Source organism: Nanorana parkeri, unplaced genomic scaffold, assembly GCF_000935625.1.
Source record: "Nanorana parkeri isolate BGI_ZX_2015 unplaced genomic scaffold, ASM93562v1 scaffold486, whole genome shotgun sequence".
NCBI classification, from domain to species: domain Eukaryota; kingdom Metazoa; phylum Chordata; class Amphibia; order Anura; family Dicroglossidae; genus Nanorana; species Nanorana parkeri.
Window position 1 is genome coordinate 174,406 of NW_017306754.1, and position 19,085 is coordinate 193,490.

General features: G+C 49.5%; 1 protein-coding gene across 3 annotated transcripts in view; it reads left to right on the plus strand.

The window, feature by feature from the left end:
* The first annotated feature begins 296 nt into the window (after positions 1-296).
* Positions 297-19,085, plus strand: part of SLC4A11 (solute carrier family 4 member 11) — a 159,541-nt gene continuing 140,752 nt past the window's right edge. For all 3 annotated transcript variants that reach the window (XM_018560904.1, XM_018560906.1, XM_018560905.1), the window contains exon 1: positions 297-397. In XM_018560904.1, the coding sequence (XP_018416406.1) occupies positions 361-397 (37 nt within the window). In that variant the 5' untranslated portion in view covers positions 297-360. The remainder of the gene's footprint in view (positions 398-19,085) is intronic.

Sequence of the window (19,085 nt, forward strand, 5' to 3'; positions counted from 1 at the left end):
AAGACAGAAGCTGATTGGTTGCCATGAGCAATTGCTCTAGTTTCGATAAATCGCCCTGTGTCTCCCTCTGCTCTCTCCTCAGGTTGCAGTGCCTTGCCTCCTCACTTCCTGGGGAGCAGTGTGTTTCCTCCCTTCCCATATCTCCTCCGGCCGGGTGTCTGCCTCTCTCGCTCTCTCCCGGGGCTCGGCTCGTCTCCCCGGACAGGCGGGCGGAGGCGGTGGGCGGTGCGGTCGGGGGCGTGGCTGGTTCCTCCCCTCCTCCTCGCACGGGCGGCCGCTCAGTCCGGCAAGATCCTCCTCGCAGAAGAAACTTAAAGTGTGAATGTGATGAAGATGGGGTGACAGTGAGGAGGAGCAGCCATGGCAGCCCGGAGAGTCTTCCACCTCCAGCCATGCGGTAAGAGCCACACGCTTCCCCCTCCATCCGGGACCCCGGGGCCCCTGACTGATACACTGCACACAAACAGATGGCCGAGGAACTTCTGTTGCATCATAACCTGGGCTGGATACTCCACACCGCACTCATCGTATAGACTGCACGCTGCGCTGCTCACTGCACTCATCCTATGCACACTGCACTGGTCCTATATACACTGCACTCATCCTATAGGCTGCACTGTTCACTGCACTGATCCTATGCACACTGCACTTCTCTTACATACTGCTCACTGCACTTCCATTGCTTCCTATGCTGCCACTACATACTGCTCACTGCATTAGTCCCATACACTGATCTGATCCTATATACACTGCACTCATCCTATAGGCTGCAATATATATATATATATACATACACACACTGCACTTCTCTTATACACTGCACTACTCATATACTGCTCACTGCCCTGCCACTGCACTCCTCTTATATAACGTTCACTGCACTGTCACAGCTCCTATCTACTGCTCACTGCACTGCCCCTTTACACTGCTCACCACTTTGCTCTTATATAGTTCTTACTGCACTGCACTTATACATCGCACACTGTACTGACACTTTACACTGCTCACTGCAATGTACCACTGTTACACACAGCTTACTTGACTGCCACCACTTACTGCTCACTGCACTGTACTGCTCTTATATACTGCTCCTTGGGCTGCCACTGTACCACTATTATATTCATCTCTCTGTCACCGTACCTCCTTACACTGCATACAGCTCTCTGTCACCATACCGCCTTACACTGCATCCTGCGCTCTGTCACTGTACCTCCTTACACTGCATCCTGCTCTGTCACTGTACCTCCTTACACTGCATCCTGCTCTGTCACTGTACCTCCTTACACTGCATCCTGCTCTGTCACTGTACCTCCTTACACTGCATACAGCTCTCTGTCACCGTACCTCCTTACACTGCATCCTGCGCTCTGTCACCGTACCGCCTTATACTGCATCCTGCGCTCTGTCACCGTACCGCCTTACACTGCATCCTGCGCTCTGTCACTGTACCTCCTTACACTGCATACAGCTCTCTGTCACTGTACCTCCTTACACTGCATACAGCTCTCTGTCACTGTACCTCCTTACACTGCATACAGCTCTCTGTCACCGTACCTCCTTACACTGCATACAGCTCTCTGTCACCGTACCTCCTTACACTGCATCCTGCTCACTGTCACATGCATGGGACCAGCACTTACATCTGTCACTGCGTATCGTCTTTACACTGCATGATACTGCTGCACATTAGCACTGAATAATCCTTCCTGCCATACTACAGACAGACATCATACCACTACATACATGTCACTGCGAAACATGATGTACATCACAGTGCTCTGTGTGCCAATACAACACACACGTGTGAGTGGCGTGTTCTGCCTGTATGATATGATAACACTGTATATCACTGCTGTACACATGTCAGTGCGATGACAGACCTGCACGGTGTTAGTGTCACTCTGCTGTCACTCCTGCGAGCTGCCTTCATTCATGTGCAGTGGACAGCGCCCCCCGGGTACAGTATATATGATCTCTGATCACACAGCTCCCCCCTGACATGTGCGTGGTGGAGCAGTGTGTACATATCAGTGATATGAAGTGGAGGTGTACCTGTGCACCGAGCACTGGAACATGAATGTAACGTGAGGGGTGTATGTGACTCCAGTGCATGTTATCAGGGAGCACACGTGTATTGTGAGGAGCTCAGGGTGGCCGAGGTATCAGATGATCAGGAAGTCATTGGGCTGGAGCAGCAGAGATTTGTCGGGGTGCTGGAGGTCAGTAGAGGTCCCCAGTGGGCTGTATCTGGGTGTTTTCTATGATGGCTCTTTGCACATCCTTCTACCTATTTGCATTGACTTACCGGATAGATCCAGGACTGTACGGGGCTGCTGTGTGTTTGTATAGTGTTACACTGTGTGTGTATACACTGTGACACAAGGACTGAGGACAGGAGTGGTGTGAAGACACCTGTATGCCTTGGAGGTATACAGGAATGGGATGTATACAGAGGAGTATATGCTGGAGGAAGGGGTACATGCATAGGGGTACAGCACAATAGTAAACGCATAGGGGTACAGCACAATGCCAGGTTGGGATCAGATTTTACCCACGGGTGTGGGGGGGGATTGCACATGCATGTACAGTATTACTAGTATAGTTGCATACTGGAGCTGTACTGGGATGTAAACAAAAGGATATGTATACAGGTATGTGCTGGAGGTGTACTGGAATGATATGTACAGTGGCAGGTGTACATACATACCCTATTATTAATATACGTATACAGTGATGGTGTACTCTGGTGGTATGTACACAGAGCAGTAGATGTATATCCTGTATTACCCCTATATGTTTATGGTGGAAGTGTACATGAATGGTGTATACACAGAGGGGGGAATTTATCAAAACTGGAGCAGTTGCCCCTGGCAACCTATCCGTTTCTTAATTTGTTCAGCAAAGCTTTGAAAATGAAAGCCAGAAGCTGATTGGTTGCCATTGGCAACCGCTCCAGATTCTCTCTGCTCCAGTTTAGATTCCCCCCATTGTGTATATAGGGATTTAGTGGTGGTGTATAGTGATGAGCATACATATGGTATTGGCATGCAAGGTATATGGTGGCGTTGTACTGGAATAAGATGTATATAGCTAGATATACTATACATGCTGTGTATATACTGTCACAAAAATAATACAAATAACTGCGTCCACTCCTCGTACAGAGAGGGTTGTCCATGCATTCAGCATCGCCGTGCAGGAATGTTCTGGAATGGGATGTAAATAGAAGTATACATTATTACCAGTATAGCTATGTACTGGAGGCCTACTGGAATTGGGTGTAAACAGAGTTATACTTATACTGTATGCATACTTTATTACCAGTATAACTATATAGTGGTGGTGTACTGGAAAGGGATGTAAACAGAGGAGTGTATATATATCTATATCTCTATCTATCTATCTATATATCTCTATCTATATATCTTATTATACCTTACAGTGCTTTAATATTGTCTGAATGTTCTAAGGTCTAATCTTAGGCCTGTGGTGTCAGAAGGAGCCCCTTATAAATTCTACATGGGACGCATGATCAATTTACAGCCAGAGACTGAGGTCCGAGCATTCAGAAAGTTCCTGCTGCCTTTAAGCTGGGACTGACTGCTTCCTGAATTCCTTTTGGTGTAAAACCATCTATAGACCAGGGGTGGGCAAACTCCAGCTGTGGGGAAACTGCAAATCCCATGAGGCATTGCAGGACTCTTGACAGCCACATTCTTAACTCCCTGAGGCCAATGCATAATGGGATTTGTAGTTCCACCACAGCTGAAGGGCCTGAGTTTGCCTACCCTTGGCCTGTAGACTGTCAATGTTTGCTGAGGATCTCTCTGAGGACATTCACACTTGGTTCTATAGTCATTGTGGGCTCTGCTGATGGCCTGTTGTATCTGTGATACTGCCAGGTTATGTTGGTCACCGTTGTGGCTAGAGCTGCAGCTAACGATTATTTTCAAAATCGATTAGTTAGCCGATTATTAAGTTCGATTAATCGGATAGAAAATAAAATACATTTTTAAAAATGGCTCCGGTGATGGGACTACTAGTTTGTATTGAGATTGCAGTCCATCACAGGAGCAAGCTTGGAGCGGTGGAAGTAAAAAAGAAAAAAAAGAAAGTGTGGTGTGCAATATAGTGAAATGAAAAGTGTAAAATTATATAGCAATGAATGCAGAATGGCACCGGCTATAGAGGACTACAAAACCCAGCAATAGTACATTATACAGCACAATGCAGAATACCGCCAGCTATAGAGGAATACAACAAATCCCAGCAATAGTACATTATAGCTGGTGGTATTCTGCATTGCGCTGTATAATGTACTATTGCTGGGTGTTGTAGTCCTCTAAAGCTGGTGGAATTCCGCATTGCGCTCTATAATGTACTATTGTTGGGTTTTGTAGTCCTCTATACAGCGCAATGCAGAATACCACCAGCTATATAGGAATACAACAAATCCCAGCAATACATTATACATACAGTGTATAATGTATTGCTGGGATTTGTAGTCCTCTATAGCTGATGGTACATTGGTCTGTATAATATACAGCACAATGTACCATCAACTATAGAGGAATACAAATCCCACTATCCCAGCCATAGATTATAGAGCACCATGTGGGGAAAGTGCAGGCTTACCTGAGCAGTCTTCCAGCAACCTGTTTCTGAGATGGGGCCTGTCTATCGGCGGCTGTCATCCGCCCACACCTGCTCCTCCTTACTTCTTCTCCCTGCGTCCCTGTGCCGACCGTGGATTTGGGCGGGCAGTGAGCGTGAGGCAGGGAGGAGGTGTGGCGTGTGGAGCATGGATGCGGGCGGGTCTGAGGTGGGGAGGAGGTGTGGCGCGCAGCGTGTGTGGAGCCGTGAACAGGGGCAACCAATCGGAAGCCGATTAATCGATGATTGAAATAGTTGACAACTTTTTCAATAATCGATTATAATCGATTATGTCGATTAGTTGTTGCAGCCCTAGTTGTGGCTTGCCCTTTGTTATGCGGTCCCTTCCTGTGAGGATGCCATCATAGTGTAGGGGGACAGCTGACCATTTATATCTGTGTAGAAAGTCCGCAGCGGCTTGGAATTCATCGGACAGACTTTGTAAGACCTTCCCAGCAGAACACAGATCAGAGCAAGAAATGTGCGAGTCGGGGTTTGAACTCACGGCCGGTTTGATGTTGGGTCCGTCATGGCGTCCAATGATAGATCTTGCAGTAGTCTGGGCTGTCCTTGTGTTACCTGGAGGAGAACGGGAAGATCTCTGTATGTGCAGCCTTGGGCATAGACTGTGCTCGGGAAAAGGTTTAGTACAAAAGATCTTTTCAATAATGGCAACTAGATGATAGGGAGCGGATTACGTCTGCGTGCTGGTGCCAGGGAGCGGATTACGTCTGCGTGCTTGTGCCGGGAGCGGATTACGTCTGCGTGCTGGTGCCAGGGAGCGGATTACGTCTGCGTGCTTGTGCCGGGAGCGGATTACGTCTGCGTGCTGGTGCCAGGGAGCGGATTACGTCTGCGTGCTTGTGCCGGGAGCGGATTACGTCTGCGTGCTGGTGCCAGGGAGCGGATTACGTCTGCGCGCTGGTGCCAGGGAGCGGATTACGTCTGCGTGCTGGTGCCGGGGAGCGGATTACGTCTGCGTGCTGGTGCCGGGGAGCGGATTACGTCTGCGTGCTGGTGCCGGGGAGCGGATTACGTCTGCGTGCTGGTGCCGGGGAGCGGATTACGTCTGCGTGCTGGTGCCGGGGAGCGGATTACGTCTGCGTGCTGGTGCCGGGGAGCGGATTACGTCTGCGTGCTGGTGCCGGGGAGCGGATTACGTCTGCGTGCTGGTGCCGGGGAGCGGATTACGTCTGCGTGCTGGTGCCGGGGAGCGGATTACGTCTGCGTGCTGGTGCCGGGGAGCGGATTACGTCTGCGTGCTGGTGCCGGGGAGCGGATTACGTCTGCGTGCTGGTGCCGGGGAGCGGATTACGTCTGCGTGCTGGTGCCGGGGAGCGGATTACGTCTGCGTGCTGGTGCCGGGGAGCGGATTACGTCTGCGTGCTGGTGCCGGGGAGCGGATTACGTCTGCGTGCTGGTGCCGGGGAGCGGATTACGTCTGCGTGCTGGTGCCGGGGAGCGGATTACGTCTGCGTGATGGTGCCGGGGAGCGGATTACGTCTACGTGTTGGGGACGGTCGTTCAGGTATCCTAAACGCTTTGCCTCTGCAGCTGCACATGCTCCTCTCGCCATTCATCCCCCTGTGCAGTAAAGAAGCCCCGTGTGGGATCTTCCGATAATCTTTAAGTGATCCATAGCTGTACTGCTGATGGCAAGTTACATTCTTTAAATCCTTGGTTCTCAACTGGTGGGTCAAGACCCAAAAGTGGGTGCCGACCCCATGTTCAACGGGTCGCCGCATGCCTTCAATTTTTCTAGGCGAGGGCTCCTCAGCGCCCCTTGTCCATCAGCCCCGGTGCGTGCGCACATTAGAGACTTGTCGGTCAGCCCCAGTGCGTGCATCAGACCTCCGATCAGCCCCTGTGCGCGCAACTGAGACTTGTCGATCAGCTCTGGTGCATGCGCATGAGACCTCGGACGAGACCTCCGATCAGCCCTGGTGCATGCACATGAGACCTTGGATGAGACCTCCGATCAGCCCCGGTGCATGCACATGAGACCTCCGATCAGCCCCGGTGCATGCGCATGAGACCTCGGACGAGACCTCCGATCAGCCCTGGTGCATGCACATGAGACCTTGGATGAGACCTCCGATCAGCCCCGGTGCATGCACATGAGACCTCCGATCAGCCCCGGTGCCTGCACATGAGACCTCGGACGAGACCTCCGATCAGCCCCGGTGCGTGCACATGAGACCTCGGACGAGACCTCCGATCAGTCCCGGTGCGTGCACATGAGACCTCGGACGAGACCTCCGATCAGCCCCGGTGCGTGCACATGAGACCTCAGCTCAGTCCCAAACCCTGTAACTTTAGGACGCAGGGAACGCAGGGTATTGCTGTAGGTGTGCAGGCAAGGTTCTTCTGCAAAGCACCCTGATATCCTCATCTGCTAGCAGGCTTTAATGACTTCATGGAGGTGGGTGGGCCAGGGTTTGTCATTGCCTAGCGAGCTGTCAGTTACAGCCAATGGCTGTGTTTGTTGGTGCACATGGCATCTGACACATGTGCTGGGGGTTGTTTATGAAGCATGGCTTTAGGGTAACCTTACAGGTTACATTCTGGTTGCACAATCTCTGCACTGTCTTTACATTTCCCCCAAACTATGTGATGTAAACAATGTATTCCGTTTCTTTCTATCCCGTGGTGCAGCTCCATGTCCAACATTGTCACCTGTAGATCTAGAGGAGAGTGTATTGCGTAGATGTCCTGACAATTGCAATCAACACTTCTTCTTCTATTTTCCAGCGTTGCTTGTGATTGGTGTGTAGTATAATTGGTTGTGATGATACTTGGATCCTCGGCTCCTGATTGACCGCTACTGCGCTCCCACCCTGGAGCTACCTTTTAAATGCCTCCGGGGGCTGACTGCTAGGTATACTAATTGGGTTTTCTGACTTCAGCGCGTTTGCATGTGTAGCAGCTTAACGATGTCACACGCCGTCTGGAATTGTTCCTTTTAAAGAGAACCAGTCTCTGATGGGTTTATGCAAAAATCTCAGCAACAATCCTTAAGGCCCTGTTCACAGTGAGCGATTTATCGCGCGGTAATTCCCGCGATATCGCGTCTATTTACCGCGCGATATCGCTCTCCAATGCTTGGCAATGGGGCAAAGGGTCCTGCTGTCGCGGGTCGTGCGTCGGTACAGCAGGACCCTTTTTGGAGCGGGTTTTGCCGCGATTCAATGCAAGCATTTGCGCGATATCGCGCAAAATGCAAATCGCACGACAAACGCGCGATTTGCGAATCGCGCAGTGTGAATGGGGCCTAAATGATATCGGTGCAGGCTTGATTATGAAAAATGATGCCTCTACCTTTTTTTAGGGCTGCATTTCCTTTGCTTGTATCTGCCATGTTTGAGTCCAGAGGTGAGCAGCCATGCGTTTGGCTAGGGCAGCCTGGTTCCTTTGGTTCTTAGGCCCCATTCACACTGAGCGATTTATCGAGCGATTTTTGCAGCGATATCGCTCTATGTAGCTTCTCCAATCCATTTCAATGTAGACGGAAGCATGTGTTTTTTTTTTTAAGGTCTTCTTAGACATTTGGATTATGGAAACGCAAAAAAAGATTCAGCATCAAAACCCCAAATGCAGACGAAGCTCATCAGATGCAATAAAACGGTTGTGTTTGGTATGGTAGACGTTAATGAAAGTCATCTTTTGAATGCGTTTAGTGGCGATTGGAAGGCAGAGCAGCGAGCTGATCCATCCACTTTCTTCTCCCGTCGCTGGAATCCTCCTATTTTATGTCTTCAAATGACAGATAAAATATTTTGCGTTTTTTGGCCGGCGCGCAAGGAAAGTGCCATATCCTGTTACAATCGCTGACTTCTAATAAGAGGACCTGCCAGAGGTTAGGAGCGTAAACATGTTTGTCGTGTGCGAGGCCTCAGCAAGGTGGGGGCAGCAAACCCCATGAGCCATCTAAGCTGACGAGCGGAAGGATCGGACGCCGCACTGGACGGCCCTACAGAACAATGAAAGTTTGTCGCTTTAGTGAGAGAAGATTAACCTACTGACCTGCAGAGACGGAGCTGCCAGACTGAGAAAGCTAATTGTCAGTCGCGAGGCGCTGTGGATGTAGGACCGTTGGCATCCCAGCAGGGGTCTTCATTATGAACGGACTGCCAACACAACCTAAAGCATGCTACGTACATTGAACATTGTGGCGCCACCCACAATTTTTTGGCACTGCAACCCAACAGAAATAGAGTGGTTGGCATATGTTGTGGCAATGCTCATTAATGGGCACTTTTTAGCGTGCGCTGCCACATACTGGATAACGAGTGGCTGTATTTCTGTCTGAAAGCGCTTCTTTCAGTCACTTTAGGTTTTACAGATTTTCTGGGTTGGGGGTCATTGACTAATTGAGTAGTGAAGCAAGGATGAGGATAACCAACCCTGGAGCAAGTACCCTCAACAACAAGTTGGCATGAGCAGCTCTCATAGTTCTCTCCTGATACGAGTGCCTTTTGGCTGTGCAGCTTACACCGGCATGCATCTGGGACCTGTGCATTGAATGAGTGCCGGACAATCCTTTTGCTTGGTGCTCTTGCAGTGTGAGCCCTCTTCCATATGAACCTCCCCAATGGTAAGTTAGAAATGGATTCACCATCTTGGTTGGTTGAAGTGGTTGACTGTGTTGCCCTCTCCTTGGAATTCCACAGAATAAAGGTTCCTATACACCTTAGGACCGTGATGGCGAACCTTGGCACTCCAGCTGTTTTGGAACTACAAGTCCCATGAGGCATTGCAAGGCTCTGGCAGCCCCCGACATAACTCCCAGAGGCAGATGCATGTTGGGATTTGTAATTTTGGCACAGCTGGAGTGCCAAGGTTCGCCACCACGGCCTTAGGATAATCGTATGCGACCGCGTTTTCGCCCGATAGTCGCAAGGTGTGCGGGCAGTGTACAACCGCAAATACCGCACAATCGTACGACTTTTGACTTTCAAGCATATTTGAAAACTTTGGCCAATCGTACGATTTTCGCAAGGTTAGTGACGTTTCTGTACGTCAAAAATCGTACGATCTACACTGCTCATGCGCAAATGAAAATACGTGCGGTCGATTACCGCAATTCGTCCAGGTGATTTTTCTTTTAATTGCGGCTAATTGAACCTCGCGATAATCGGGGCAGGATGGGGCCGCCGTACGACAATCGACGACGTTTCGATCGTCAGACGAAAAGTTTCGTCCCATAATCGTATGGTGTATGGGCAGCTTTAGACTGGAGAGGTTGAAGATGCATAGCTTTATCGGTCATACCTTTTTAGACAGATACAAAATGTCTTCAGGGTGTATGTTTGGTGGCTCAAGAAAGTACTGCACTGATCTGGTTAGGTTTTAAAATAGCAGAGGGATGTTTTAAGAACCAGTCAAATCTGCTCATCCTGTGAGAACAAAGCCTAGAGCAGGTCAGGCTCCTATCTGGAGACACCTTACTAGATAGACGAGAAAAGCTGGAGCATCTTGGCAGCGTACCAAGTGCCCATTGCTGCACACTTAGTCCAACCTGCTACCAGGCGAGGTCATCCTGAGAGAAGCTCCCGGCCAGAAGTGCGACTGGTAGGTGCACAAATGAAATATTATCAGGGGAGGGTTGGGAATATATATATATATATAATTTCACTGGATAGCTGCTAATTTCTATCAAAATTTTCCAAATGTTATCTTTTTTTAAAAATTTGTATTTATTATTTTTATTAAATAGTGATGTTTGATGGCCGATCACTCTAGTGAGTCATGGTGGCTGTTGGATGACTGGAAAAAGCAGTAGCGCCACCAGCTATGTAAAGCAGGTCATACAATTTTGTTCCAATGTTTGTTCAAAAGTGTTGGTCGGTCAACTCATTTCTTTTGAAAGCTCCCCAAATTTTCATCCATACCAACTCCTTGAATGAAATCCCAGACGTACAACATACACGGGCATTATAATGGTGTCCAATTTTTCGAGTGCAAATCACATCGTTGGTTAGAATTCTGGGTAAGAAGCAAGGAACATTTTTCTATCCCGCTCCTCGACGAGTTTTCCTCATCACAACGCTTGAACACGAACATCGACAAGAGCCCACTAACCTTTAGAGGATCAAGGGACCTTCCAAAAATGACAATTGTCAAACAAAATTCTAGTGGCATATGGCTAGCTTAAAAACGAAGGGACATTTAATTGATATTGGTTACATTCAAACTGGGAGTGTTTAAGGGTGTGGGGTTATGATTAGCCAACTTGACTATTTAAACCTTATGTGTGTCTGTCTGTATTGTCACTACTGCCTTGGTGAAGGTTCCATCCTGACCCCGAAACATTCCATCACAAGTGTGTGGCCTCAAATGCCCCTGTGGATTGCAGGACGTTGGTATGATGGCGCCGCTTTATTCGGTTGGATTCAGTGGCACCGGCCGTTGTTTTGTGACTGCTGTACCCATTGCTGATGGAGTTTTAGCTGTAAGGAGCACATTGGGTCATATATGGGTCATAGGGACACACAGGGGTTACCAAAGGCAGATGGACTGTTCAATATGTCAGAATATTTTCACTTCACTTGGTGAATGTGCTAAAAATGTACTTTGCAAAGAATGCCCAATCATGTGAAATAGGAATGCACCGATACCGAGTATTTCTTCCTTGCCCGAATGATCTGATACCTACCCCCGGTACTGGAACTTCCGGTCAGAGGGAGATTTCCTGTAACCGGCAGTACAGCGAGGGAACACAGAGCAGGCTTCCCGGCCAATCAAGAAGTAATGACACGCCGCCCGGCTTCTTGATTGGCTGGGAAGCCGGCTCCAAGCTAGCGGAAGTATCGGCGAATACCGAAATATAATGGGGGGAATTTATCAAAACTGGAGCAAACAGATTCTGAAGCAGTTGCCCATGGCAACCAATCAGCATCTCTCTTCACTTTGCCCAGGTAAGATTTGAAAATAAAAGAGAGAAGTTGATTGGCTGCAGTGCAAATCTGCTCCAGATTTTGTCTGCTCCAGTTTTGATAAATTCCCCCCACTGTGTGTTTTAATTTTTTTTTGTATCACTTTTTAAGACTCCATTGTATCAGTCAAATGATTTATTTTTTAGTCCTATTCCGCATGTTTCATGTTCCACCAATATTTAGGGTATAACATGAACAATGGTCACAGTCCACCACTCTAGAATGGTCTAATTGGGGAAAATATCATTGGATAGACCTTCACACTGCAATTGCCTTCAAGCCAATTGTAATGTGTATGGTACTGTCTTCAAGGCAATGGTGCTGTGCACGGTCCTCACTTCAAGGCAATGGTAGGGTGTACGGGCCTCACTTGAAGACAGGACCATACATCCTACAATTGGCTTGAAGTGAGGCCCGTACCCCTTACAATTGCCTTGAAGCGGGGGGCTCCCTGCACGCCACCCTTGCCTTGAAGCGGGGGGCTCCCTGCACGCCACCCTTGCCTTGAAGCGGGGGGGCTCCCTGCACGCCACCCTTGCCTTGAAGCGGGGGGGCTCCCTGCACGCCACCCTTGCCTTGAAGCGGGGGGCTCCCTGCACGCCACCCTTGCCTTGAAGCGGTGGGCTCCCTGCACGCCACCCTTGCCTTGAAGCGGGGACTCAGCGCGCCACCCTTGCCTTGAAGCGGGGACTCAGCGCGCCACCCTTGCCTTGAAGCAGTGGGCTCCCTGCACGCCACCCTTGCCTTGAAGCGGTGGGCTCCCTGCACGCCACCCTTGCCTTGAAGCGGGGACTCAGCGCGCCACCCTTGCCTTGAAGCGGGGACCCTGCGCGCCACCCTTGCCTTGAAGCGGGGACCGTACACACACAACATAGACAATGAAACAATGTTAACATGCGTGTGCTAATGCAGTGCAGTACAGTGCTGCCCTCCCAATTGCTTGTGACAGATGTGATGCTTTTAAAGCCATTTTTATTGGGCTGTCATGACTCTGGTTGTCAGGAACACACACAAAGGGAAGAAAAATGCTATAGAAAAACCTCTGTATTGTTTCAGTCATTTCCGTGGAGATGAAAGGACCTCTCGTCTCCCCCATTGTCGGCAGACGCTGAAGCCGCATATTCAGAAAGGTTTAGCGCAAGATGTGTATCTACCCACGGCAACCAATCAGAATCGCCTGCACGCCGTCTACACGTCATCTTGTAGATCTGATTGGTCAGGCGTGCAGAGTTTCAGATCTGTGGATACTTCGAGGGTCTGCTAGGTTAGCTGGCTCTGTTGAGCAGCGAGGAGCTCGACTGTTGTGGAACTGTAAGCGTGCACACTCCCCGGACAGCCTGCTAAATGCTGGGACTTCTTGTTCTACATCGGCTGCGAAATGAAGGGAGGAGGCCGCTGATGTCTTGCAGATTGTCCAGATTGTTCTGTGTGGAATGTGTAACGACTTTCTAATGAATTGCCCAATTATTACGCTTAATTGACAGTTGTGCGAGGTAATTGTAATGCCTCTGCCTCGTTTGTCACTGGTTCAGGGGCGCACTGGGATGGGCGCTCAGCTGCTTGCAATAGACTTGGAGCTGGGGAATAGTCTGCAGGAGCCTGTGCACTGCACCCACTATGCACTGATGGCGGTTACAACGCTCTGCTGGCTTCTGTGCAAACATTTAATGAATGGATGTTTTTATTTGTGCATTTATTAAATGTGTGCAAAGAGAAGGATTTGGGGGTCATTGTAGACCACAAACTGAAAGGTAGTTTGCAGTGCCAGGCTGCTGTAAACAAAGCTAGCAGGGTCTTGTCCTGTATTAAAAAGGGGATGTATTGCAGGGACAAGTCTATCATTTTGCCACTTTATAGATCATTGGTTCGACCTCATCTGGAGTACGCGGTCCAGTTCTGGTCACCAGTACTAAGAAAAGATGTCCTTGAGTTGGAAAAAGTCCAGCGAAGGGCAACCAAACTAATTAGGGGTATGGAGGACCAGAGCTACGAGACGAGGCTACTAAATTTAAACATGTTCACATTAGAGGTGAGGAGATTAAGGGGGGATATGATTTCCATGTACAAAATGTTTAATGGTGGTAGCAACATTAGCGATAAACTGTTTAAAATGAACTCCGTTACAAAAACTAGAGGCCACCACCTAAAATTGGTGGAAAAAAAATTCCAGCACAAGGGGCGAAGGGGTTTCTTCACAGTAAGATCAGTTAGGGTCTGGAACTCACTGCCACAGGCGGTGATTTCAGCAAATAATGTGGAATTGTTCAAGAAACTTTTGGACGATTTCTTAAGGGACCGTAACATACAGGGGTACAGGTAACATACAGGGGTACAGGTAATATACAGGGGTACAGGTACTCCTAGAATGAGATCCTAATAGGTTGGACTTGATGGACTAATGTCTTTATTCAACCTCAAATACTATGTAAGGGAACGCAGACAGCTGCCATTGCTGACTTGTTCCCACTAGAAGACTGGCAGCACTGTAATGCTTCTACTACCCAAGACCAGCAAAAAAGAAAGTTCTGGCTGGAGTTCTGCTTTATTATCTGTCTCTTCAGGGGATGTTGCACTCCTGCATGCCTAGGGCTGTATGAACTCTTATGACCAGGCCGTAAACCCGAACCTTTTGTGCTGTACATGGCCATAATTATGGCGTTTGACCTCATTAAATATGCGGTCATGTAGGCTTGCAGTCGCTAGTCACTTGTCATGTTCTCTATCCCGACTCGTTGGCCCCCCTTAGGGGTAAACCTTTCTCACTCGGGGCTTTGAGGTTTAAAGTTGTGCTGGAGGTGATGATGGTCGGGGCGCGGTGTGTTTTGCATACTTGTGCTGGGTGTCGCACTGCGTTTTGCAGACTCGTATTGTTACTCTGCAGATTCCCAACCTTTTTTGGGGGGCTAGAAAGCCTGAAATAAAAGTTAAGTTCTGTTTTATTTTGAAGCAAAATCTGGATGTGGACTGTAAAGGGTAAACAGAATATGGAGGCCTGTGTTCCTCAGCACCATCTAATGGTGGTTGTTCTACCAGTAGATGGCTGTAAGCATAGGAATTGTTGTAACTCCCTTGGTGTGTCTTTTTTCATAAAATCCAGTTTTGCATCCTTCCTGGTGTGGCTATAGATTGTGTATTGGCACTGCCATTTGTAGGCTCAACCAGGATCATCTGGTAGAGGGTGACAACACAGTAGCACATTTGGGAGACAGTTGTCACTCTGTAACAGGGGGTGCTAGAACTTGAATGATCGGCATGGATTTTAATGGAAGCTGCAGCTTTAATAAAGATTGAACACTGATATGAGGATGGGGGTCAGGAGCGAGCCTGTGGGGGTCGGCAGCAGTTCAGGAGCAGTGGAGCAGGTCACAAGCTGGTCACTGTGTGGGTCAGGAGCAGGTCTGTGTGGGTCACGAGCTGGTGACTGTGTTGGTCAGCAACAGCTCGGGAGCGGGTCACGAGCCGGTCACTGGGTGAGGAGCAGACCTGTGTGGGTCACGAGCGGCCACTGTACGGGTCAGTGTGAGTCAGCAACAGCTCGGGAACGGGTCACGAGCCGTTCACTCTGTGGGGCATGAGCCAGTCACTGCGTGAGTCACGTTCGGGTCACTGTATGGTTCAGGAGCAGGTCAGTGTGGGTCAGCAACAGCTCAAAAGCGGATCAAGAGCAGACCTGTGTGGGTCACGAGCCAGTCACTGTGCGGGTCAGGAGTGGGTCACGAGCTGGTCACCGTGTGTGTCAGGGACATGTTTCTGGGGTCACAAGCCGGTCACTGCGCGGGCCAGGAGTGGGTCACGGGCTGGTCACTGTGTGTGTCAGGGACGGGTCTGCCTGGGGTCACAAGCAGGGCACTGCGTGGGCCAGGAGTGGGTCACGGGCTGGTCACCGTGTGTGTCAGAGATGGGTCTGTCTGGGTCACTGCACGGGCCAGGAGCGGGTCAGTGCTTGTTATCTGCTGTGTGCATTAATTCTGTATTTACATTGTTGCAATGCATTGATATGTGTTGCATTAAGGAAGCGCATTAATTTTGAATGCGTGTTAACACTATTGCACCTTATCACCCCCGCAGTGCAATGCACCACAATGCAAAGTGTGTTCATACCTGGGTGCACTGTGCGCTAAAGTATATGTACATTGGAGTGATGTTCAAGCTGATTGGCTGCTCATTGCAACACACACACACACCCCGCATACATCTGCATTTAACATGCGATAACGCATAATGTGAATCCCCCAGACATCTACCACCGGGGCAGAGCTGATCCCTACTCCTTCAGCACATGACACCACTTTGTAGCCCCATAACTGGAAGGGGCTGGTGTCTCTGTGAGGATGGGAGATACCTTGAAAGAACCCGCGCCCTGCACCTCGTGACGCATTGATCGCTTGTGCAACGCTCTGCAGGCTTCCTTGAAAAAATCGGTAAATGCACATTGATCATCAGATAAGTGTTGCCGCATTTACTGCTTTTTGCATTCCGAGAACTAGGCCATAAATAATGGATTTCGGCTTTGGACTGAAGTAGGCGCAGGAAGCCTTTTTTTTTTCCGTCATGTCATTTGTATTTATTGAATTTGTCCTCCTAGTAGCAGACTATTGCCCGGCTCCCATTACTCTGCTCTGTATGATGTTTCAGCGGCGTCCTTGACGGCGTCAGATTGTATACAAAGTATTTGTAGCTGGAATGGAAGCGAGCGCCGCCATGGTAAAGGACGGACCGGATTAACCTGTCGCTCTCTCTGGACAGCTGATGGCATCTGGCAGCATGTGCGCTCTCTTACACACAGAGATATGCCGGCATTCAGTCCCCCCGGGGCGGCACTTCTGCGAGGGATGCGGGATTCTGTGAAAGCCTTTTTGATGTAAACGTTCTTTATCTCTCGGCTGGCTGACCCTGCTGTGGAATCTGAAGGTTTCGTTGGGTGTGTTGGATTGGATTGCTCCAGATGAGCTGGAAAGGCCATTGTTTGTGTTTCCAGAGCAATCAACGTTTCCCATAAAGTGAAGAGGATGTTTGTAAAGGGTCAGTCAAGCCAAAGGTAGTATTTCCGTTCTAGGTGGGGGGTCTGCTGGGCTTGGCCAACCCGGGATGCTGAAGGCGTTACATGGGTTTCGTGGTCATGTGAGCGCTGCGATTGGCTGTCAAAGTGATTGGGAGCCCATCCTAGGTGACAATTGAGCCAATACCAATAGGGATCCCACCACACTCCATACTGGTAAACCCCTTTTTAAGACGAGGTGCTGAAATGACTGCGGCTGGCGCGGCCATCAATGTAGAAACAAGATGTCACCAGCACGCTGGACCATACTGAGCCTGATGAATGGATCTTGGGTGGCCCTGGCATGACCATACTGAGCCTGATGAATGGATCTTGGGTGGCCCTGGTATGACCATACTGAGCCTGATGAATGGATCCTGGGTGGCCCTGGTATGACCATACTGAGCCTGATGAAGGGATCCTGTGTGGCCCCGGTATGACCATACTGAGCCTGATGAAGGGATCCTGCGTGGCCCCGGTATGACCATACTGTGCCTGGAGAAGGGATCCTGCGTGACCCCGGTATGACCATACTGAGCCTGATGAAGGGACCCTGTGTGACCCCGGTATGACCATACTGACCTTGATGAAGGGACCCTGCATGGCCTTGGTACTGACCTTGATGAAGGGACCCTGCGTGGCCCCAGTACTGAGCCTCATGTAGGGACCCTGTTTGACCCCGGTATGACCATACTGAGCCTGATGAAGGGACCCTGCATGGCCCCGGTACTGAGCCTGAAGAAGGGACCCTGTGTGGCCCCGGTACTGAGCCTGATGAAGGGACCCTGTGTGGCCCCAGTACTGAGCCTGATGAAGGGACTCTGTGTGGCCCCAGTACTGAGCCTGATGAAGGGGCCCTGTGTGGCCCCGGTACTGAGCCTGATGAAGGGACCCTGTGTGGCCCCGGTATGATCATCCAGCAGCCATAGTTCTGGCTCTGTTCCTGCACACCTTTTAAACTTTGTGTGATCTTACCCCATCTCATGTTGTGACTACTCACCTTGATTCTGTTCAGTTATAATCCCGGAGGCGGTATGGATCCGATGTAAATGCCGCGGCCCACGTGTGACTAATCCAGGACTCCATTGGAGACAGATTATATTTTGGGATCGGAGCAGATGGAAACTAATCATCATCTAATGTTCTAAAGATCAGTGTGTCATAAATCACCATTTTGTTTATATAAAACACGTCTGTCACCTTTTTTTGTTATGCTTTGTTGCTGCTGATCTCCTGCAGCCTCATTACATCAACTTCCTGGCTAAACGCACTCCATTGATGAATGTATGACATGTCTCAGGTTACTTTCTGACGATGACAACAGAAGACCATGTCCACTTCCATTTCTTCTCCCTCTTCTTTGGGATTTGTCGTCTTCAGTCTCCTTCATTGGCTGGGACGGGATGACAACTCCTGCGCATATGCGTATTGGACTTCATTCTCCCCGGCGCCCAGCACTTGTTCCTGCCATCTTACAGCTGCATGCGTATTGGACTTCATTCTCCCCGGCGCCCAGCACTTGTTCCTGCCATCTTACAGCTGCATGCGTATTGGACTTCATTCTCCCCGGCGCCCAGCACTTGTTCCTGCCATCTTACAGCTGCATGCGTATTGGACTTCATTCTCCCCGGCGCCCAGCACTTGTTCCTGCCATCTTACAGCTGCATGCGTATTGGACTTCATTCTCCCCGGCGCCCAGCACTTGTTCCTGCCATCTTACAGCTGCATGTGCACAGGACTTCATTAGCCGCCGCCAGCACTTGCGCATGCGTGGCTGTCTGTGTACAGTTCGTATTGAACATGGGAGTTTGTCCATCTCGGTGCCCAGCACTTATCTCACCATCCTACATCCATATGCATGGGAGTTCATGCCCAGCACGAACGTGCGTGCACGAGGAATATATGTTGCAAGAAAAGACACACAGATTATGTTCTACCATAATCATCTGTCTACTATCCGTTTTTACATTTGAAGGTTTAGTTCTGCTTTAAACAGCCACTTGACTCCACAGGAAGCCTGTGTGACAGGGTGACAACACAGGAGAGCAATTGGGAGATAAGGACAGAGCATTGTCACCCTATAACAGGAAGTGCCTGAATAAGGAGCATCACGCCAGAATCACTGGGGATTATTTTAGTGCAAGCAAGCTTAAGAAGATTGTAAATGGCTTTGGAAATAAAATTTGCAGGCTGAATATATTGGGTGGCAGGACAGAAGGGGGCATCTTCTCTAGGGCCGGGCTTTTAAGGTGCATTCACACCATAGCGTTGCGTTAATCGCAGGGTTCCATGCTTTTTTTTCAAGTTTTAAGCTGGCTGGCTCTGTATAATCTACAAAGGATCTGCAGCCTCATGTCATTCTGGAGTTGTGCAACCTCCCTCTCATGCTGCGCTGTGTATATTCATTGCTACACTTTGCACATTGTTCTTTGCCTTGCCAAAAAAGGATCGGAGTGTCC